The sequence below is a fragment of the Zonotrichia leucophrys genome, chromosome 6 (assembly GCF_028769735.1).
Source record: "Zonotrichia leucophrys gambelii isolate GWCS_2022_RI chromosome 6, RI_Zleu_2.0, whole genome shotgun sequence".
Classification (NCBI taxonomy): Eukaryota; Metazoa; Chordata; class Aves; order Passeriformes; family Passerellidae; genus Zonotrichia; species Zonotrichia leucophrys.
The window spans coordinates 11,765,873-11,780,848 of record NC_088176.1 but is presented as its reverse complement, the minus strand read 5'-3'; the positions used below and the strand labels follow the sequence as shown (position 1 = coordinate 11,780,848).

General features: G+C 42.8%; 1 protein-coding gene across 1 annotated transcript in view; it reads right to left on the bottom strand.

The window, feature by feature from the left end:
* Positions 1 to 14,976, bottom strand: part of COL17A1 (collagen type XVII alpha 1 chain) — a 56,307-nt gene that overhangs the window by 31,353 nt on the left and 9,978 nt on the right. The window contains exons 2-3 of the mRNA XM_064716425.1: positions 901 to 966; positions 184 to 228 (exon numbers count right to left, since the gene is read on the bottom strand). Of these exons, the coding sequence (XP_064572495.1) occupies positions 184 to 228; positions 901 to 955 (100 nt within the window). The 5' untranslated portion in view covers positions 956 to 966. The remainder of the gene's footprint in view (positions 1 to 183; positions 229 to 900; positions 967 to 14,976) is intronic.

Here is a 14,976-nt window from a genome sequence, read left to right as displayed (position 1 = left end):
AGTAACAAGTGTTTTGGGAGAAAGGCATTTCTGAAAATTACATTCCTTTGGGTGCAGATCTTCATGCACTGAGATCTGCTGCAGCCAGGGGTTTATGGAAATAATGGATATAATGCAGACAAATAAACAGCATGAATAACAGAACACCAAGCAGATGCAATGCAATGACTGAGAATTACTTACTGGGTGGCAAGGATGTCAGTCTTGTGGTTACAGTCTCTGTAATAACTGAGGGAAGAAAGGATGCAGAATTAATGGCATGTTAATGTAGCCAAACTGGATCAATGTTCTACCTATTCTCCATGCAGAAGCATGACTTGTTCAAAGAAGATTGACTCATTTAAATAGAAGTCCCTAAAGACAACACTGCCTGGGGCTGTAGCTGTAGGCTCATTATCACACTATGCTGTGTTTCTTTGCTGGTCTTTCTAGCTCTGAATAAGAACATTACTGCCATGAAAGATTTTTTTCTGTACAAGATCCCTGTAAAATTTCTGGGCACTTCTGAACTGCAGCCATTGCTGTAACAGCAAAGCCCACACTTGTTAATTCTCCTAAAGTCAGTAGAAAATTACCCAGTTTTACACAAAGCCACCTGACAATTTCTAGGCCACCCAGGGCGTTGATACCAGAAGTTGGAGCAACATCCCAATGTCTGCACTACTGGTTAGAAATGCTACCACAGGGAAATCAACTGGTTAAACAATCAGGTCATGATACACATCTCTAAATGTCTAATCTTGGCCCATTCTATTCCTTATTCTGACTTCAACACAGACTCCAGGGCCAGGAAGAGAATTTAGTTCTGGACCACTGGTCAGCATTTAATCCCTTACAGAAATGGCCATTCACTTCTTGGCTTTTTGGGTGTGATGTAAAAATTAAAAATCTCCTCCTTACGTCTTTCAGTTACTTCTGATCCATCTTGCCTCGTTTTCTTTGTTACAGAATCCATATCATTGCCACCTGCAAGGAAAACAGAGGGACTGCATTCAGAGCTCTGTGAAGAGTAAGAAATTACAACAGCTCCCCACAAATCCCACCACTTTCCTCACTTTGGATGGGGACTAGACTGCCTGGAAGATGTCTGTGCCTGGGAGTTTACAGAGCCCTTCCAGAGCCATGTGATCATTACAGATGGACTGCCACACTGGATGCTGCACAAGGCAGCAGAGCCAAAACACCAGGAGGGGCTGTAAAGCCAACAGGTGAGATAGAGGCACTTGAAGCAAATCCACTCAGTGATGGAGTTTAGACCTGAATTAATAACCAGACTAGACTATATTATGGTCTCCAGGTTTGATGAAAACCAGTGGATCAAAACACTACTCCCACACATCTGTTCTGGGCAAGACTCAACAGCACAGGATTAACTGAGCAGGCAAAGCTGCAGGAGTAAGCTCCCTGCACCCTGCCAGTACTGCCAGAAAAGCCTCAGCAGAAATACTGCTGCTCTGCTAACAGAAATAGTGCATAATAGTGCAAAGCAGAAAAAACACCAGAGGTGCCTTTGAATGAGCTATTTTTGGCAGCAAGGAACTTAAGGTAGGAAGTGCTTTACCTTGTTTTACAGGTAGTGCAGCAACAGTTTGGAGACCCTGTCTGTGGCTTTGGAATCTTATCTACTTTAATGCCAAATTCAGGTCAGTCTACACAGTGCTGGAATTGATGCTGTGAATGCTGTGTACATTCTTTTTCATTACCTGGATTCCTCTCTAGTCAAAATTATAATCTCTACCCAAGGTATGACTGTGTGCCACAAAAAAAACATGATTGTGAAAAAGAGACATCACCTAGAAAACACTTCTGTCAGAAGGAACCACACAATTGCTCACTCCTAGTCTTGCTAAGATAACATTTCATCTTGTGCAGCCACAAACAATGAGAAGGAAGATATTTTAATTTACACACAAGCTCACCATAGGCCAAAACTCTTCACCAGATTTGAAGTCTCCTCCTTTAAACTGAAGGCCCAGCTATACCAAAACCAACACATTTAAGACGCTGAGTCTAAAAAAACTTTGGGCAAAATCCCTTCCAAGTTTTAAAGGCCAGCTTGATGCAGAATCCAAGACCATGTCCCCCAGTTCTGTTAGATTTGAGTTTGATCCTCATGATTCCATTTTCTCTTCTGTAAACTGCAGCCCCCTTGATGTTACACTTGTACTGCACAAGCACAAACACTGACACAAGGCAAGATGCAGCAGGGAATCTGCAGGAATATTCCACATTCAGATTAATTCTGTCCTTAACCAGCTCCTGCTATTCCCAGAGCTGGACAGGAACAATTTGAGTGGAGAAGGCACAGTACCAGGCAAGCCACTTTAGCCCCCATGAGAGACTCATCTGCACTTTGCAGAGAACACCACAGTGCCCACAGCCCTCACTCTGCACTGCTGACCCTGAGCTTGTCTAACAGCTCTGTAAGTGGAGCTCCTGAGGCCACATCCAAGTCCTGACACAACCTGGTGGCAGCAGGATGCTTGCTAACATTAGGGATTTCCAAAGGATTTTCCAGGGAGTTGATCCCAACACTTATGCAAGGCTTGATCTACATGCATTAGGAGAGTTCCTCCTCCAGCAGGGTAACAGTCCCCTGCAACAGAAGGGTTTCTGGTCATTCACTCCAAGAAAAGGCATTATCTCTGCAACTCTTCCTTACTTCATCAACAGTGGAAGCATCTTTCAAGCTCTCTCCCTAAAAACAGATGCTGGAAGCTGCTGTCTAGATGCCAGCACTGTTGGCTTTATCAGTGTTTTTGGGAAGGAGCACAAATTGTATTTGGAAACTGCTTTCCTACTGCTTTGTAGAACTCCACTTTCTCTCTGCTGTTGGGAGGTGGTGCTGGTTATGGGTGCTGGAAGAGGCTAGCACGGCCATGGAGTGAATGCATCTTCTGCATCTTTGCCCTCCCTTGAGAAAAGAAAGTATCTTGCTGTATCAATTATGAAAAAAAAGAAGTTTAAAGTCCATTTTTGGAGCCATGCATGCCACAGTCCAGCCCCAGCACACAGTGCCTCTGCATGTGTGCTTGGCACATGGGTGCCAGCAGACTGACTGTGCTGCATTTCCATTGCCTGCCAGGCCTGACTCATCTCCCAGGCTCCTCTCTGGAGTCACAAAGGCATAGCTGGGGGCTATGTCTGTGCCACAGCAACAGCGCTGTTGAATCAGAGAAGTCATCTGCAGTCATGTCAGAGCAACAAGCAGCAACTTGTGGAGTCACTCAAACAGTGCAGGCAGGTAAGGCAGCAACACTATGGCCCCTTCTACATAAGCCAGGGGCTGTGGTGTGCTTGTGGCACCCACAGACACCCAGAACTTGCAGCCATTGCTGGCACTCAGAACCAGGAGAGGTGTGGCACTGCCACACTTGTGCAGGCTGCTTCTTCTCTGAACAGCATTGAAAGCAGGATAGTAACAACTGCCCAGCACTGCCAGATGTGCTCAGATCTGTGCTTTCCACAAAAGCCTGACAATGCAGGGTAACTCTTGCATCTCCTGTTCCACTTTGCTGCAGTGCAACACTGGCAAGGACACTAAGCTGTTCTGATATTGGACATTCAATCCTCTCTTATCATTTTAGAATCTAGGTATTGTATGCAATGGTAATAAAGTTTATTACTGATATCTTTCAAAGGGGAGTGGAATAACCACAAAGGTGTCCTTTGGTGGAAAAATAAAAGCAAGCACATTTCAGATACTTTGATCCCTCCACAATGATCTCCCAGTTTTCATCTCACAATGCTGTTGTACTCACAGCACATCCTTTCAGCTCTCTCCAGAGGTTCCTGCTGTGAGACACTCCATTAGGAGGAAGAGGCACCTGCAGGTGCTGAGATTAATAATATTTAATGTCAGCAGAACCTTTTGATCATAAATACTCTGACACTCAGCAGATGTCTCCAAATGATACTACTGACTATGCCTCCCACCATATCACCTGTCTTTTAGGTGCCCCTTCCTCTTAACCAAGACTTTTCCTGCCACTGGCCTGGAACTAAAACTGGTTAAAAATGATCCCGTATCTCTTTTGATCCCACAGACTGGGAATTTGATCTTCTTGTTCTGCTGCAAAAGCTGTTACTTTCAAGTCATTTTAACAAAACCAACACAGTCAGAATTGAATAAACCAAATCATTCTTCCAAGCCTGCTGATTTTGTAGGCTGAAATGATGCAAATTCCAGGGAAGCAGGTTAGATGCCCAGCCAAAGCTTGGTCATGCTGTACAAACCAAATTGTGCCCTGCCTGCAGCCTGTCCCGGCTTCTCTGACACCAATATGTGCTCACATCTCAGAGCACAAGCAACAGCGCTGCCCAGACTTCACTCTGCTCTGCCAGACACCTTTCCTTTCAAAAATATGTCCTTGCCATCTCTATTTAACTGTGCTGCTGAAAAAGAAATAGGCCGTTCTGACCTGCACCAACTTCTTGGCTCTGGCACAGAAAAGGAGACAAACAATCTGGTATCAATGAAAAAAGTGTTTGCAGAATGGGACAGATCTGCTGTCACCATTTCACACAAGAAGGAACTAGTCATGGAAAAGCACCTTCTCTAAAGTCACTCAAGTCAGTCTAAAGACAGAAAAAGGCAAATCTTTTACTTTATGCCACTACAGTCAAACTGCTGGACTTCCTGTAGAAAGGATTCAAACTGATTCTCAAATCATACTCTTCTGACTTACTGTGACCAAAACACCTCATAATTTTCATGACAAAAATACAGCACACAATACACAATCAATGAGTCACTGCTGATAACAAGCTCACTTCTTTGAGACAAAGCAGTTTGCCCATGGCAACACAAACTTTCACTCAGAAGCAGTTCTAGGCATTCTCACAACTAGAGATTTATTCCTTAATATTACACCCTGCACCCAACATCTGATGCTCCAATTTACAATCACTACTCCTCTAGCATATTCCAGCTCTGCTCACTTTTAAAAACAGCCAACAGATGATCTGCATTTCACCATTCTGGTACCCTTATGTAACAGAAAAATTCAGCTAAACTTTATAGATTTTGCAGTCGTTTCACAAAACACATAAACAATGTATCCATAACTTGGCTTCACACTTGGTTTCTCCCAGCAGGTAAACTCCTTTTACTGGATACTCACTTCAAATGAGTAGTATTCACTGACAAACAGAAACCCACAATGATCCAGCCCTTAAGCAAATTTGTTTTTATATTGTATTCCCCATAAAAAATGTAACACCAGCTTTATCCTGTCTGAAAAGTCAGCCTTGCTCTTAAAGGAATCTGGAAGACAAAATAAAGGATACCTTTTTCTGCCTTTTTTTTTTTTTTTTTAGTAATGTAACTTACCTGCAGTGCTTTGGTTACTGAAATGAAAATCTTTTTTTTCTCCTCAACTGCTTCCCTTCTATCAAAAATTTGCCACCTGCACTTTATATCATGTCCTTCCAAAGGTGTGTGGAACCTGAGTGATCATCCAAAAATGTTCACCTCTTCTTTATTTCTCCTGTTTTATTCTCACCCTTCTTTTGCTTTTCTATTCCCGAGCTCTTATACAAGTCCCAACAAAGGCGTGTCGTGGTTTCCTGCCTCACCCTAACCTTCAAATTATCTGACACTCACTGAAAAAAAAGATCTGCCTCCAGGAATCAAACTTTATTGAAAGTAAAACTGCTTCTTCCTATTCACTCAGGTAGATTAACTATTAAGATCCCAAAGGTATAAAGGTTTATGCCAGGGAATGTGAACAGGTCTAGCAGTACTTTCTGATACATGATCTAATACCTGTTTGGGAATTTTCTTGCAGGAAATTACACAGCACTTGCTGATGCCACTGCAAAGCTGCCTGCAAGTTAAGCATATTCTGCTGCTTGCAAATACAGCAGGCTGAAGTACCAGCTATGACAAACTGGCTGAAAACACCTTAAGTCAGGGATCTGAAGTGTTTTGCCAACCCCACAGATATTTATGTCTGTTCAGAAGAAGCAATATTAATAAGTAAAAATACACCAAATTAAGTAAGAAACAAAATTTCTTCCATGAATACTACCTGCAAACTTCTCACTGCATAGGAACTGAAGCAGAAGGGCAGCTATGGTGAGTTAGAGCAAACCTGCATCCAGCTCAGGACCCTGCTTTCTTAGCACAGCTCATTGTAACAGCTCTGGGAACACCAGCTGAACAGGACAAACACATCCAGATTTTTTCCTGGTGTACAGAGTCAAAAGTGACAGCACTGCAGTCATTCTTTGACAGATGGCTTTCCATTAGTTTGTTCAATTAGTTTTTGAATCTGTACGTTTTATATGTACAGTGTACTACAGCAAAGATTTTGTAGCTTAACTATACCTTGTGTAAATATTTTCCCTCCTACTGAACATAACAGTGCCATTCACTGCCCTGTGCTTCTTGTAAGAATCAGAATTCACCTTGGCTTTTCCCACCCTACAGATTTTGACAGTTTTGTTCTGCTGAATAGGAAAGAAGTTAACACTTCATGGGGATTTTTGCCCAGAACTTTTGAGGGGGTGTAGCCTTGTACTGTCAAGATAGCATCCCATTCTTTTAAGTCCCATGTTGGAAATTTCCAAAGGTGTGTAGGGACATGGCTGCTCTACAGCCCTGCACTCCACTCTAAAGGCTATGCCATGTGTTTTTGATGGGGATCAGGACCTTTTCAGAATTGATCAACCCATCTCGTAATCCCAGACCTTGTACTTATATTTATCTTTAGTCAGGTATTTATGCAGCATAATTTTTTCCCTGCATGCAGGAAGCAGCTATTACTGTGCTTCTGGAACACTAATCAAAGAACACTTAGTTGTCTAAACAAGCTGCATCTGGTAATTAAGTCATTTAGAGGTGTAGAACTCAGCCTGAGACCGGGTCAAACTGCACTTGGCTTTAAACCTTGACCAAAAGGATAAAAGTGGCTTTAGCTTTCTGAGCTTCATGCCCTTTGAACATGACACAAAACTGTCCCTCTTGTCATCAACTGCACCTAAAACCTGCACTTCATTCAACTTATTCTACATTCACTTTCAGACAATCCAGTGTGTGCATCAGACACACACATTGTTCAAGGAAACACAGCACTGAAAGAACTGGAATGTTCTAACTCTGTAAAATCTATCAGTATGAGGGAGACTTACTGGAATGGCACACAGATTTCACTGGAGCAAGAGACAGGACCTCACATATTCAGACAAAGTTCTCAGGATTGGAGAAATTTCCACCCTCCTTTACCTCTGTCTACCAGGTTTTGTTAATGTATAAACAAAATGAAGACATCACAATTTTGATAAAATAAGAAAATTACAGTATTTTCATCCCTGCAATGTTGAGACAAAGATCCTGGTTTAATGTTTATTAAGAACAAGGTGCTCAAGGAGCATTTCTTCATGAGACATTTGGCCAATTTCTCACCGGAAAGTTAAAGAAGGCAGAGGTAAGAGTATAACATGAAGGTGATTTAAAAGGAAACTGAAAATAAATCACATCTTGAGAGCCTCTTGAGAACTGACATCATATTTCACAGATATATGAAGTACAGATAAGATAGAGTTGAGCATGCTGCCAGCTGAAACCCATTGATTAGGTCACTCAGGTCCCTGCTGGGCAAGTGTCAACATCAATGATATAAGTTAGAGAGGTCCTGAGCTGTTCACAGCTTTGACTGAAGTCAGTGATGGCCTCAGATATTCAGAGCACTGTAAGCCAGCTGTCTAATGGCAGAGTGCAAAGAATTGCAGCAAACCCAGCTTCAGGTCATCAGCTGCCACTCCTGCACTAACAGTGGTGTGTGGGCTGGTGGTTAGAGCAGAGGAGGCACTGTGAGCTCCTTCTGGAGTAACAATCACCATCATTCCATCCCCCACCTGTCCTGCTCAATTTTGATTGTAGAAGCCATAGAAGTCTGCTGAGGTGGAGACATATTCCTGTTGAGTGTACCTGGGAATGTTCTACCAGCTGCAGCTTGCTGCCTTTCCTGCTCCCAGCACAAGAAGTTGCAGAGACACTGAGCTTTCATCAATGTCTTGGTCTGGCAGTTAGAGACATCAAATCTCAGTTGAAGAAAGCACCATTTTCCTGGTGAAAGACACTCAAAGAATTTACAGCACCTGATGTTTGCACTGAAAAAGTTAAGAAGATGAGGCAGAGCTCTGCACAGTCACTGCTCCTGGAGCTGGGCTGTGCTACAACACATCTGAATCACTTCTTACTCTGCAAGGGAAGTCCAGTATAAAGGTTCTCAAAGCTGAACCAGCTTTTGTTTTGTTGTGGCCATTCTCTAAAAGCTTAAGGTGTGTTCATGGTTTAGAAGCAGACAAATTATGGTAACTTGTCACCTTCAAAGGAAGCTGTGGAGGAATGAATAAGGTGCACATTGGTCTGATAATTCTGTCTTGATTGGAACATAAATTACACAACTCGTGAATCAGCCAAGAAGCTGATTGGAATAGTGCAGGCCCACACAAGGATGGTTTGCACAAGGAAGAAGAAACCACACCTATTTCTGTATAGCAACTGTAGTTCCCTCCATGCCTTGGTTTTATACAAGGCAGCCACTGAACCAACCAGAGCCTCTTGAGTCACCCCTTGACTCAATGCCCCGAGTCCATGGTTCGCACATCACTTGGGAAACTCACTGTGAGTAACCTCGGGCATGAATAAAAGCCTTGCTGGGAACTGATCATCTTTTCTGGGGTGCAGGAAGGTGAATAATGTCAGCATACAAAAAAACTTTGCTAACTCCATCTCTCAGGTCTCAGGGTACTTCAGTGATCAAGAGTCTTGGCTGTTTGTACTCATTAATATCAAGATTGTACAGCTAAGGACTGCCTTTCCTCTCTCCTTCTGGCCTTATATAGCATTCCACATGGCTTCTCAGTGCAAACAATAAATAATAATATTTATTATAAATTTATACCTTCATATTATGGAGTATTATAGAACACAGCTCCTCAACAGTGCAGGACAAACTGAACTGTACTGGCCCCGAGAGGTGGGGCTGGACTGTTCTGCTGGGCCACAGCAACTGGGAGGAAGTTGCTGAAGACTTGGGCTTGCTGCTCTTTTTATCACCATGTAGACAGGAGGAGTGGGTCTGTCCAGCAGCTGGAGACAGCTGTGCATCTCTGCTCAGAGACAAGTTTGTACAGACACCAGGGCCCTGGTGCTCTGCAATACAATTGCCGTATAGTTACTAGCAAGTAGCCCAGTCCAAGGACAGGGGATGGACATGTGCATTGTCTTGTGCCTGGGCCTGCTCCTGATAATGTAAGTTTTGGGGACAGACAAATCCAAACAAAACACACCTCTCAGAGGCCTCCTTGTCCCTCATGCTGCTTTTTATTCACATCAGTGCTCGGGCACATTGCACATCTCAGTACAGGTCAGGCTGTACAGCAGGAGTTGGCTGGCAGAACCAGGAGTTATCACCCATGTCAGACTCACCTCTCACCTCTAATGGCATCAAGGCTGCAACGTAAACAGATCTGTGTGCAAAGGTGACCTGCTGTTATCTCCCCCTCCACACCCCACCCCACTGTCCCCATAGAAATTAAGGCGCTACCCCAGCTGTCCAGCACACCACAGCATCTGCCAGGCAACAGGGCTGTGAAGCAGATGAACCTGATCACTGCCTCTCTGAGGGGTTTCACTGTGAGTTTAAGTGAAGTCGTTTGCATCCATAAGATTCTTCTCCCTCGCAGTGCTGGCATGATGAATAATCCCTTTCACTTTGTCCTCTAGGTAAGAGCTGCCTGCAGCACAAGCTGCATACGGCAGCACAGCCAGGAGCTGGCTGAGGCTCTCGTTTGATGCTGGCAGTTATTCCCAATGAGCCCACTGCCCAATCTGCTGGGTCAAAAGGAACCAGTCCTTGACTATTTTGCTTACCATACTGTGCAAGTTGCACTCAGAGAATCAAATAATTTCCTGTCCTCTGGCTTTTAGAGAACTCCTGTCTGTTTGAAAGTCCACCTGTGAACCCTTAAAAGAGTTTTAGCACCAGTGCCTTTTAGACAAAATCAATGTGCGCTAACCTCACACATTTCAGGGCTGTGACACAGCACATTTGAATCACTGAATATCTGATTATCTGATTATCAAACATTTCAGGCAGACAGCAAAGGGACACAACCAGTGCCAGATGACCTGGCTGTGGTGCTGCCAACACACACAGTGGAGAAAAGTCAAAGCAAGCAGTTTACAAAAAAATGTCACCATGGGGGAAAAAAAAAACAAACAAAAAACAAACCAAAACAAAACCCAAACAAAATATTTTTAAAAAGTCTCTCTGGCAGCTCCAAAGAAAATAAGGTATGGTTTGTGAACAGCTCACCAGCTCACCCATGATTGAAATTTCAAGCAATTAGTATTTCAAGCAAATAATTCTACCAGTTCTACCTGTGCCAGTCCAAAGCCTTCAAGTTTAAGCACCCTTACATAAAGCAACACAGGGAGAATTTCAGTGCAAACTGCATACAGGACAAAAGCTGGAGACAAAAGCTGGACAAAACCTCTGCTTATCTTGGAGATCTGCCCCAGAAAATTATGGGTGTTGGCAAATAAGCATGTTTTCTGTCTGCAATCTTAACAGAAAATTCAAGGCAAACATTGGCAAAAAAAATCCTGATGAAAAATTTCAGGCAGGCTAAGCTACAGTTTTCGTAGCAACTCACCTCCTATATAGAGAGACAGATTCTCATTAGCAGGAAGGCAAATGCAGGGGACAGTGCCTGAAGGGTCTCTGAGAGCAGTTTTCTTTTGCTTTCCCCTTTTCCAGTCCCATACATTCCTGCCCTGCAAGTCCTTTTCGCTACTAAGTTTCAAACAGTAATTTTGGGATCAAGGATTATTTCATAATCCAGGAATCTGAGAATGGAAGTGCCACTGATGCTGTGACACTCAGGTGAGTTTGTGCATAGAACAAGAAAATCTCCTGGAAGTACCTGGGCACTGAGAAGAAATGAAGCACAAGATTGTGCTTAAAGCCCACAGCTCACACCCAGTGCAAGGAACCTGGCCAAGCACTTGGGACCAGTGCTGGGGAATAAATGAAGAAAGCCCCAGGCCTCCTGCTGCAGGGACAGCTGAACTGCAACCTTAGTCTGAAATCTGTGACAAAATGGAAATCAAAACACTCTTGATTTTTTGTGGAGAACTGAGAGAAGGTCATCGCAATGATGAATACAGTCACTTGAGACATGCAAACATGTACTGTACAGGGATTTAAACCTGTGATTTTTGCATTGTTTTTTTCAACTCTGTGATAAGACAGTCTGTCCTGAGCTGAAGGGGCTTGGATGAAATGCTTCCTTTAAAATAATGAGGCTTTTGAGGAAATTGTCAAGCTTAGGTGCAAAGTTTCTGAGGGAGGAAAAAAAAGGGGGGCTGTACAAACATGTTAGAAAATATGCTTTCTGTATATCCTGAGAAGTTTTGGCTGTCCCCCATGAAAAAGACTGAGACCATTTAGCAAATTTCCTGGGTCAGACTTTGAGTGGAAGGCTGCAGAGTTCCACAAGACTTCTGTTCAGAGATGGGCTCCGACAACATCATCCTCCTTCTTTGCTAGGAAGGCACTTCCTGTGATTAGGCTCTCAAGCATTTCAGGGTGGCGCTCACTTTTCACTGCCAAGGTAAACAACAGAATGAAAAGTCCCTGCTGGGCTACTACAGTGTTCCCTCTAAGGGAACATGCTCTGCTCTAAGTCCTGTTTATTGCCACGGATCATTATGGATTCATCATGGACTGGAATTTATCACAGTACAGACTGGTGTTATAATTAGGGATGGGCATTTCAGCTCACACCAGCTTTTTGTTCTCCTGGGTTCTTCACAACCATAAATCAATTTCCAAACATATGCTTATCTGAATATTGCAAAACAGTTTTAAATCAAGAGCTTTGTTTCCATTAGCATAAAGCTGGATTGGGCTTGTTCCTGTTGCATTTGTTTAGATCTGGATTAATAACACACTATAAAAGAGCATTCTGGATCTGATTTTGGTTCCAAAGGTGACAAAGCACTTGTTATAATTGCTTGTGGCAAGAAAGTGTGTGAAATTGCTTTTATTCCTGTTTCTACTGCTATTTATTAGTTGAACTGGTCCTCAGAAAGACTTGAATCCTTCTTGGCTGCTGTCATGCTGCACCTGCTTTTCCTGGGGCACACAGGCTCAAGCTGCCATGTGCAGGCTTGCAAAGCCCCAATTTAAATGGCACTCCTTTATTAGAGGATACATTCCAGAGGCATAAAATATTATTATCCGATACACATGACTAGAAGACTGCTGATCTCCTGCAAGACTGCAAGCACAAGATGGGACATGAGGCTGGGTAAAATCGCTCTCCAGAGCACACCTCACGTGGCAGCTGGAAGCTTCAGATGTGTTGTCAGTACTGAGGCTGGAGACCCTCCTCTCTCAAAATGCAAAAATTACTGAAGTAAAGAATGAGTCAATCTCATTGAGACAGTAGCTCTCACTTCAGTTGTCTCTTCTGTGGAAACATTCTCCTACATTGTAGAAATTCTGTTTCCAACACTTTTCTACCTCTTCCAGTCTTCAGGAATTTCCCAGTATCCTACTCAAGACAGAGATATTAACAATCTTCTTTCTACTTCTTTCACAGATTTTCCTCGTCTTCTCTTTTTAGCAAGTAGTTATGGAAATTTATTAATTCCTAGGTTTTGTGGTCATAGGAGAGAAGATGTTATTTCAATTCACATTGAAACAGAGATGTGTGAGGTTTTCAAATTTAGTACTTCAACTGTGCCTGCATTTCCACAGGGAAGTTATAGGTGTCTTCACTAGAATGTGCTTCTGTCTTGACTTGTTGGCTCAACTGGCTGTTTACAAAGAGACTCCTTTATATGATATTAGCAGAAAGCAGTGTTCTTTTTTCACTTGGTCATTGAAAAAGTTTGGAGAGAGTAAAACGTCTGCAGTGTGCTGCCTGCTCCCTGATGGTTATGCTGGAGATAACACAGACCTTTGCTCTGTTCACGAGGAAGCTGGCACAGACTGAAACTGGAATCCTTTTTTTCTCTACACTGGGATTATTTTTTACGATCTTGGCCAAAAGGTGCAAGGTCTATCTTGCTCAAATTCTGCTGTTAAATATAGATTTTTATAAATAGTAATTATTTATCCCTTTCACAGTGTCTTTCACCCATATCTTGTGTTAAAATTATAGCATTTGTGGACTTGCTTCTATTTTGACACACAGCACTTCAACAATCTCAAGTTTCTCATCTATATCAATGACCCTGGCACCATACAAATGTCCCCACAGAAAAGAACAGACCAGATCCAGAGAACAGGCACAACACAGACTCCATACTTCTCTTCAGAAATCATTTGGAAAAAAACCCCAGATACAAGGATTAAAATAAGCCAAACTTCACACTTTCTTTTTTGCCTTGACTCTGAGTCAGTTAAGAACAGACAATTGTAAAAGTGGGAAACTGTGGCTGGAGTCTCAATGCAGTTAGAGACACACCATTTATCAATAGTTAGAATAAGAATAAATATTTGAGCAATATTACAGAAGCAAAAAGTTATGCCTTACAGCTCATTAACAAGTATTTTCCAATTTTTTTTAATGATCTCTCACTGTTCTTTAATCTAGGACGATCTTTTAGATTGCAGCTTTCTTCTCATGTGGGTTTAAAGCAGTTTTCAGCACCATTCATGGTTATTTTGTTTATGCTCCCATTCTCTCAGTATGGGAAACTTTCCAAGTTTCTCACTTTTCATTAGAGATCATGCTTCTGCAAGCAAATCTCTAGCCAGACACACCTTTGCCATACACACCACAAGTGATATGCTAATTCCAACCCAAAAATGTCTGTTCAAGAACAAAAAAAAGGGAACAGATGAGTGTGAGCCCTCTCACATTGTTTCATTCTGCCTTGTAAGAACAGAGGTAGAATTCTAGAATCACAGAACGGTTTGGGTTGGAAGAGACCCTAAAGACCATCTAGTTCCAGCCCCCTGCCATGGGCAGAGACCCCTCCCACTAGACCAGGCTGCTCAGAACCCCATCCACCCTGGCCTTGAACACTTCCAGGGATGGGGCATCCACAACTTCTCTGGGCAACCTGTGCCAGTGCTTCAACACCTTCACAGTAAAGAATTTCTTCCAAACATCTGATCTAAGCCTGCCCTCTTTCAGTTGGAAGCCATTCAGCCCCTGTCCTGTCACTATCTATGCTTGTCATAAGTCCCTCTCCAGCTCCCTTATGGGCTCCCTTCAGGTACTGGAGTGCCATCATTAAGTCACCTCACAGCCTTATATTCTCGAGCATGCAGTCTCTGGAATATCTGCCCATGTCTGCTGGTGTAGTAGTAATAATAACATAATGATAAGACCTAACATTATTTTTTTAGAAATCATGCAGCTCCTTCATGCATGGCAGTCTTACAGTCAGCTCACGTGTAGTAGGAACTCAGACAATCTTAAGTTGCTCATCTATCACAATTCATTTAATTGAGCAGTCACTCTTTGCCATGATTAAAACAACAATGTTAAGATGACAACTGTAGGACCAGCTCTCCAATATGCCAGAGCTTATGGAGATCTTTTTTCCTTTCACCAAGACTCATTTTTGTGCAGTTAGGCAGGAACACTTCTTCATTTTCCCTCCTGAATTCTTTCACTCATTTCTCTTGATGATCCCAAGCAAGCTGAGGGTCACTCTGCCTTGCACAAGGGGGGTTTTCCTGGAATAGCTCACTATTTTTGCTAAACAAGTATACATTTTGCTAAACTAGCATTACAGTTTCAGTTGCAATGAGCAAAACAAAAAATATATAAACAAGGAATATTCAGAGAAAACACAATGAGCAGCAAGTGGCTTTACTGGGAAAGCCTCTACATAATTTGGTTCCCAAGCTGCAAGTGACACTTTTACTCTTTGCTCTCCCCAGTCAGGGACAGCAGTGGTTCAATCACTCCTTCATACAACTTGACCTGGAAGAGGAT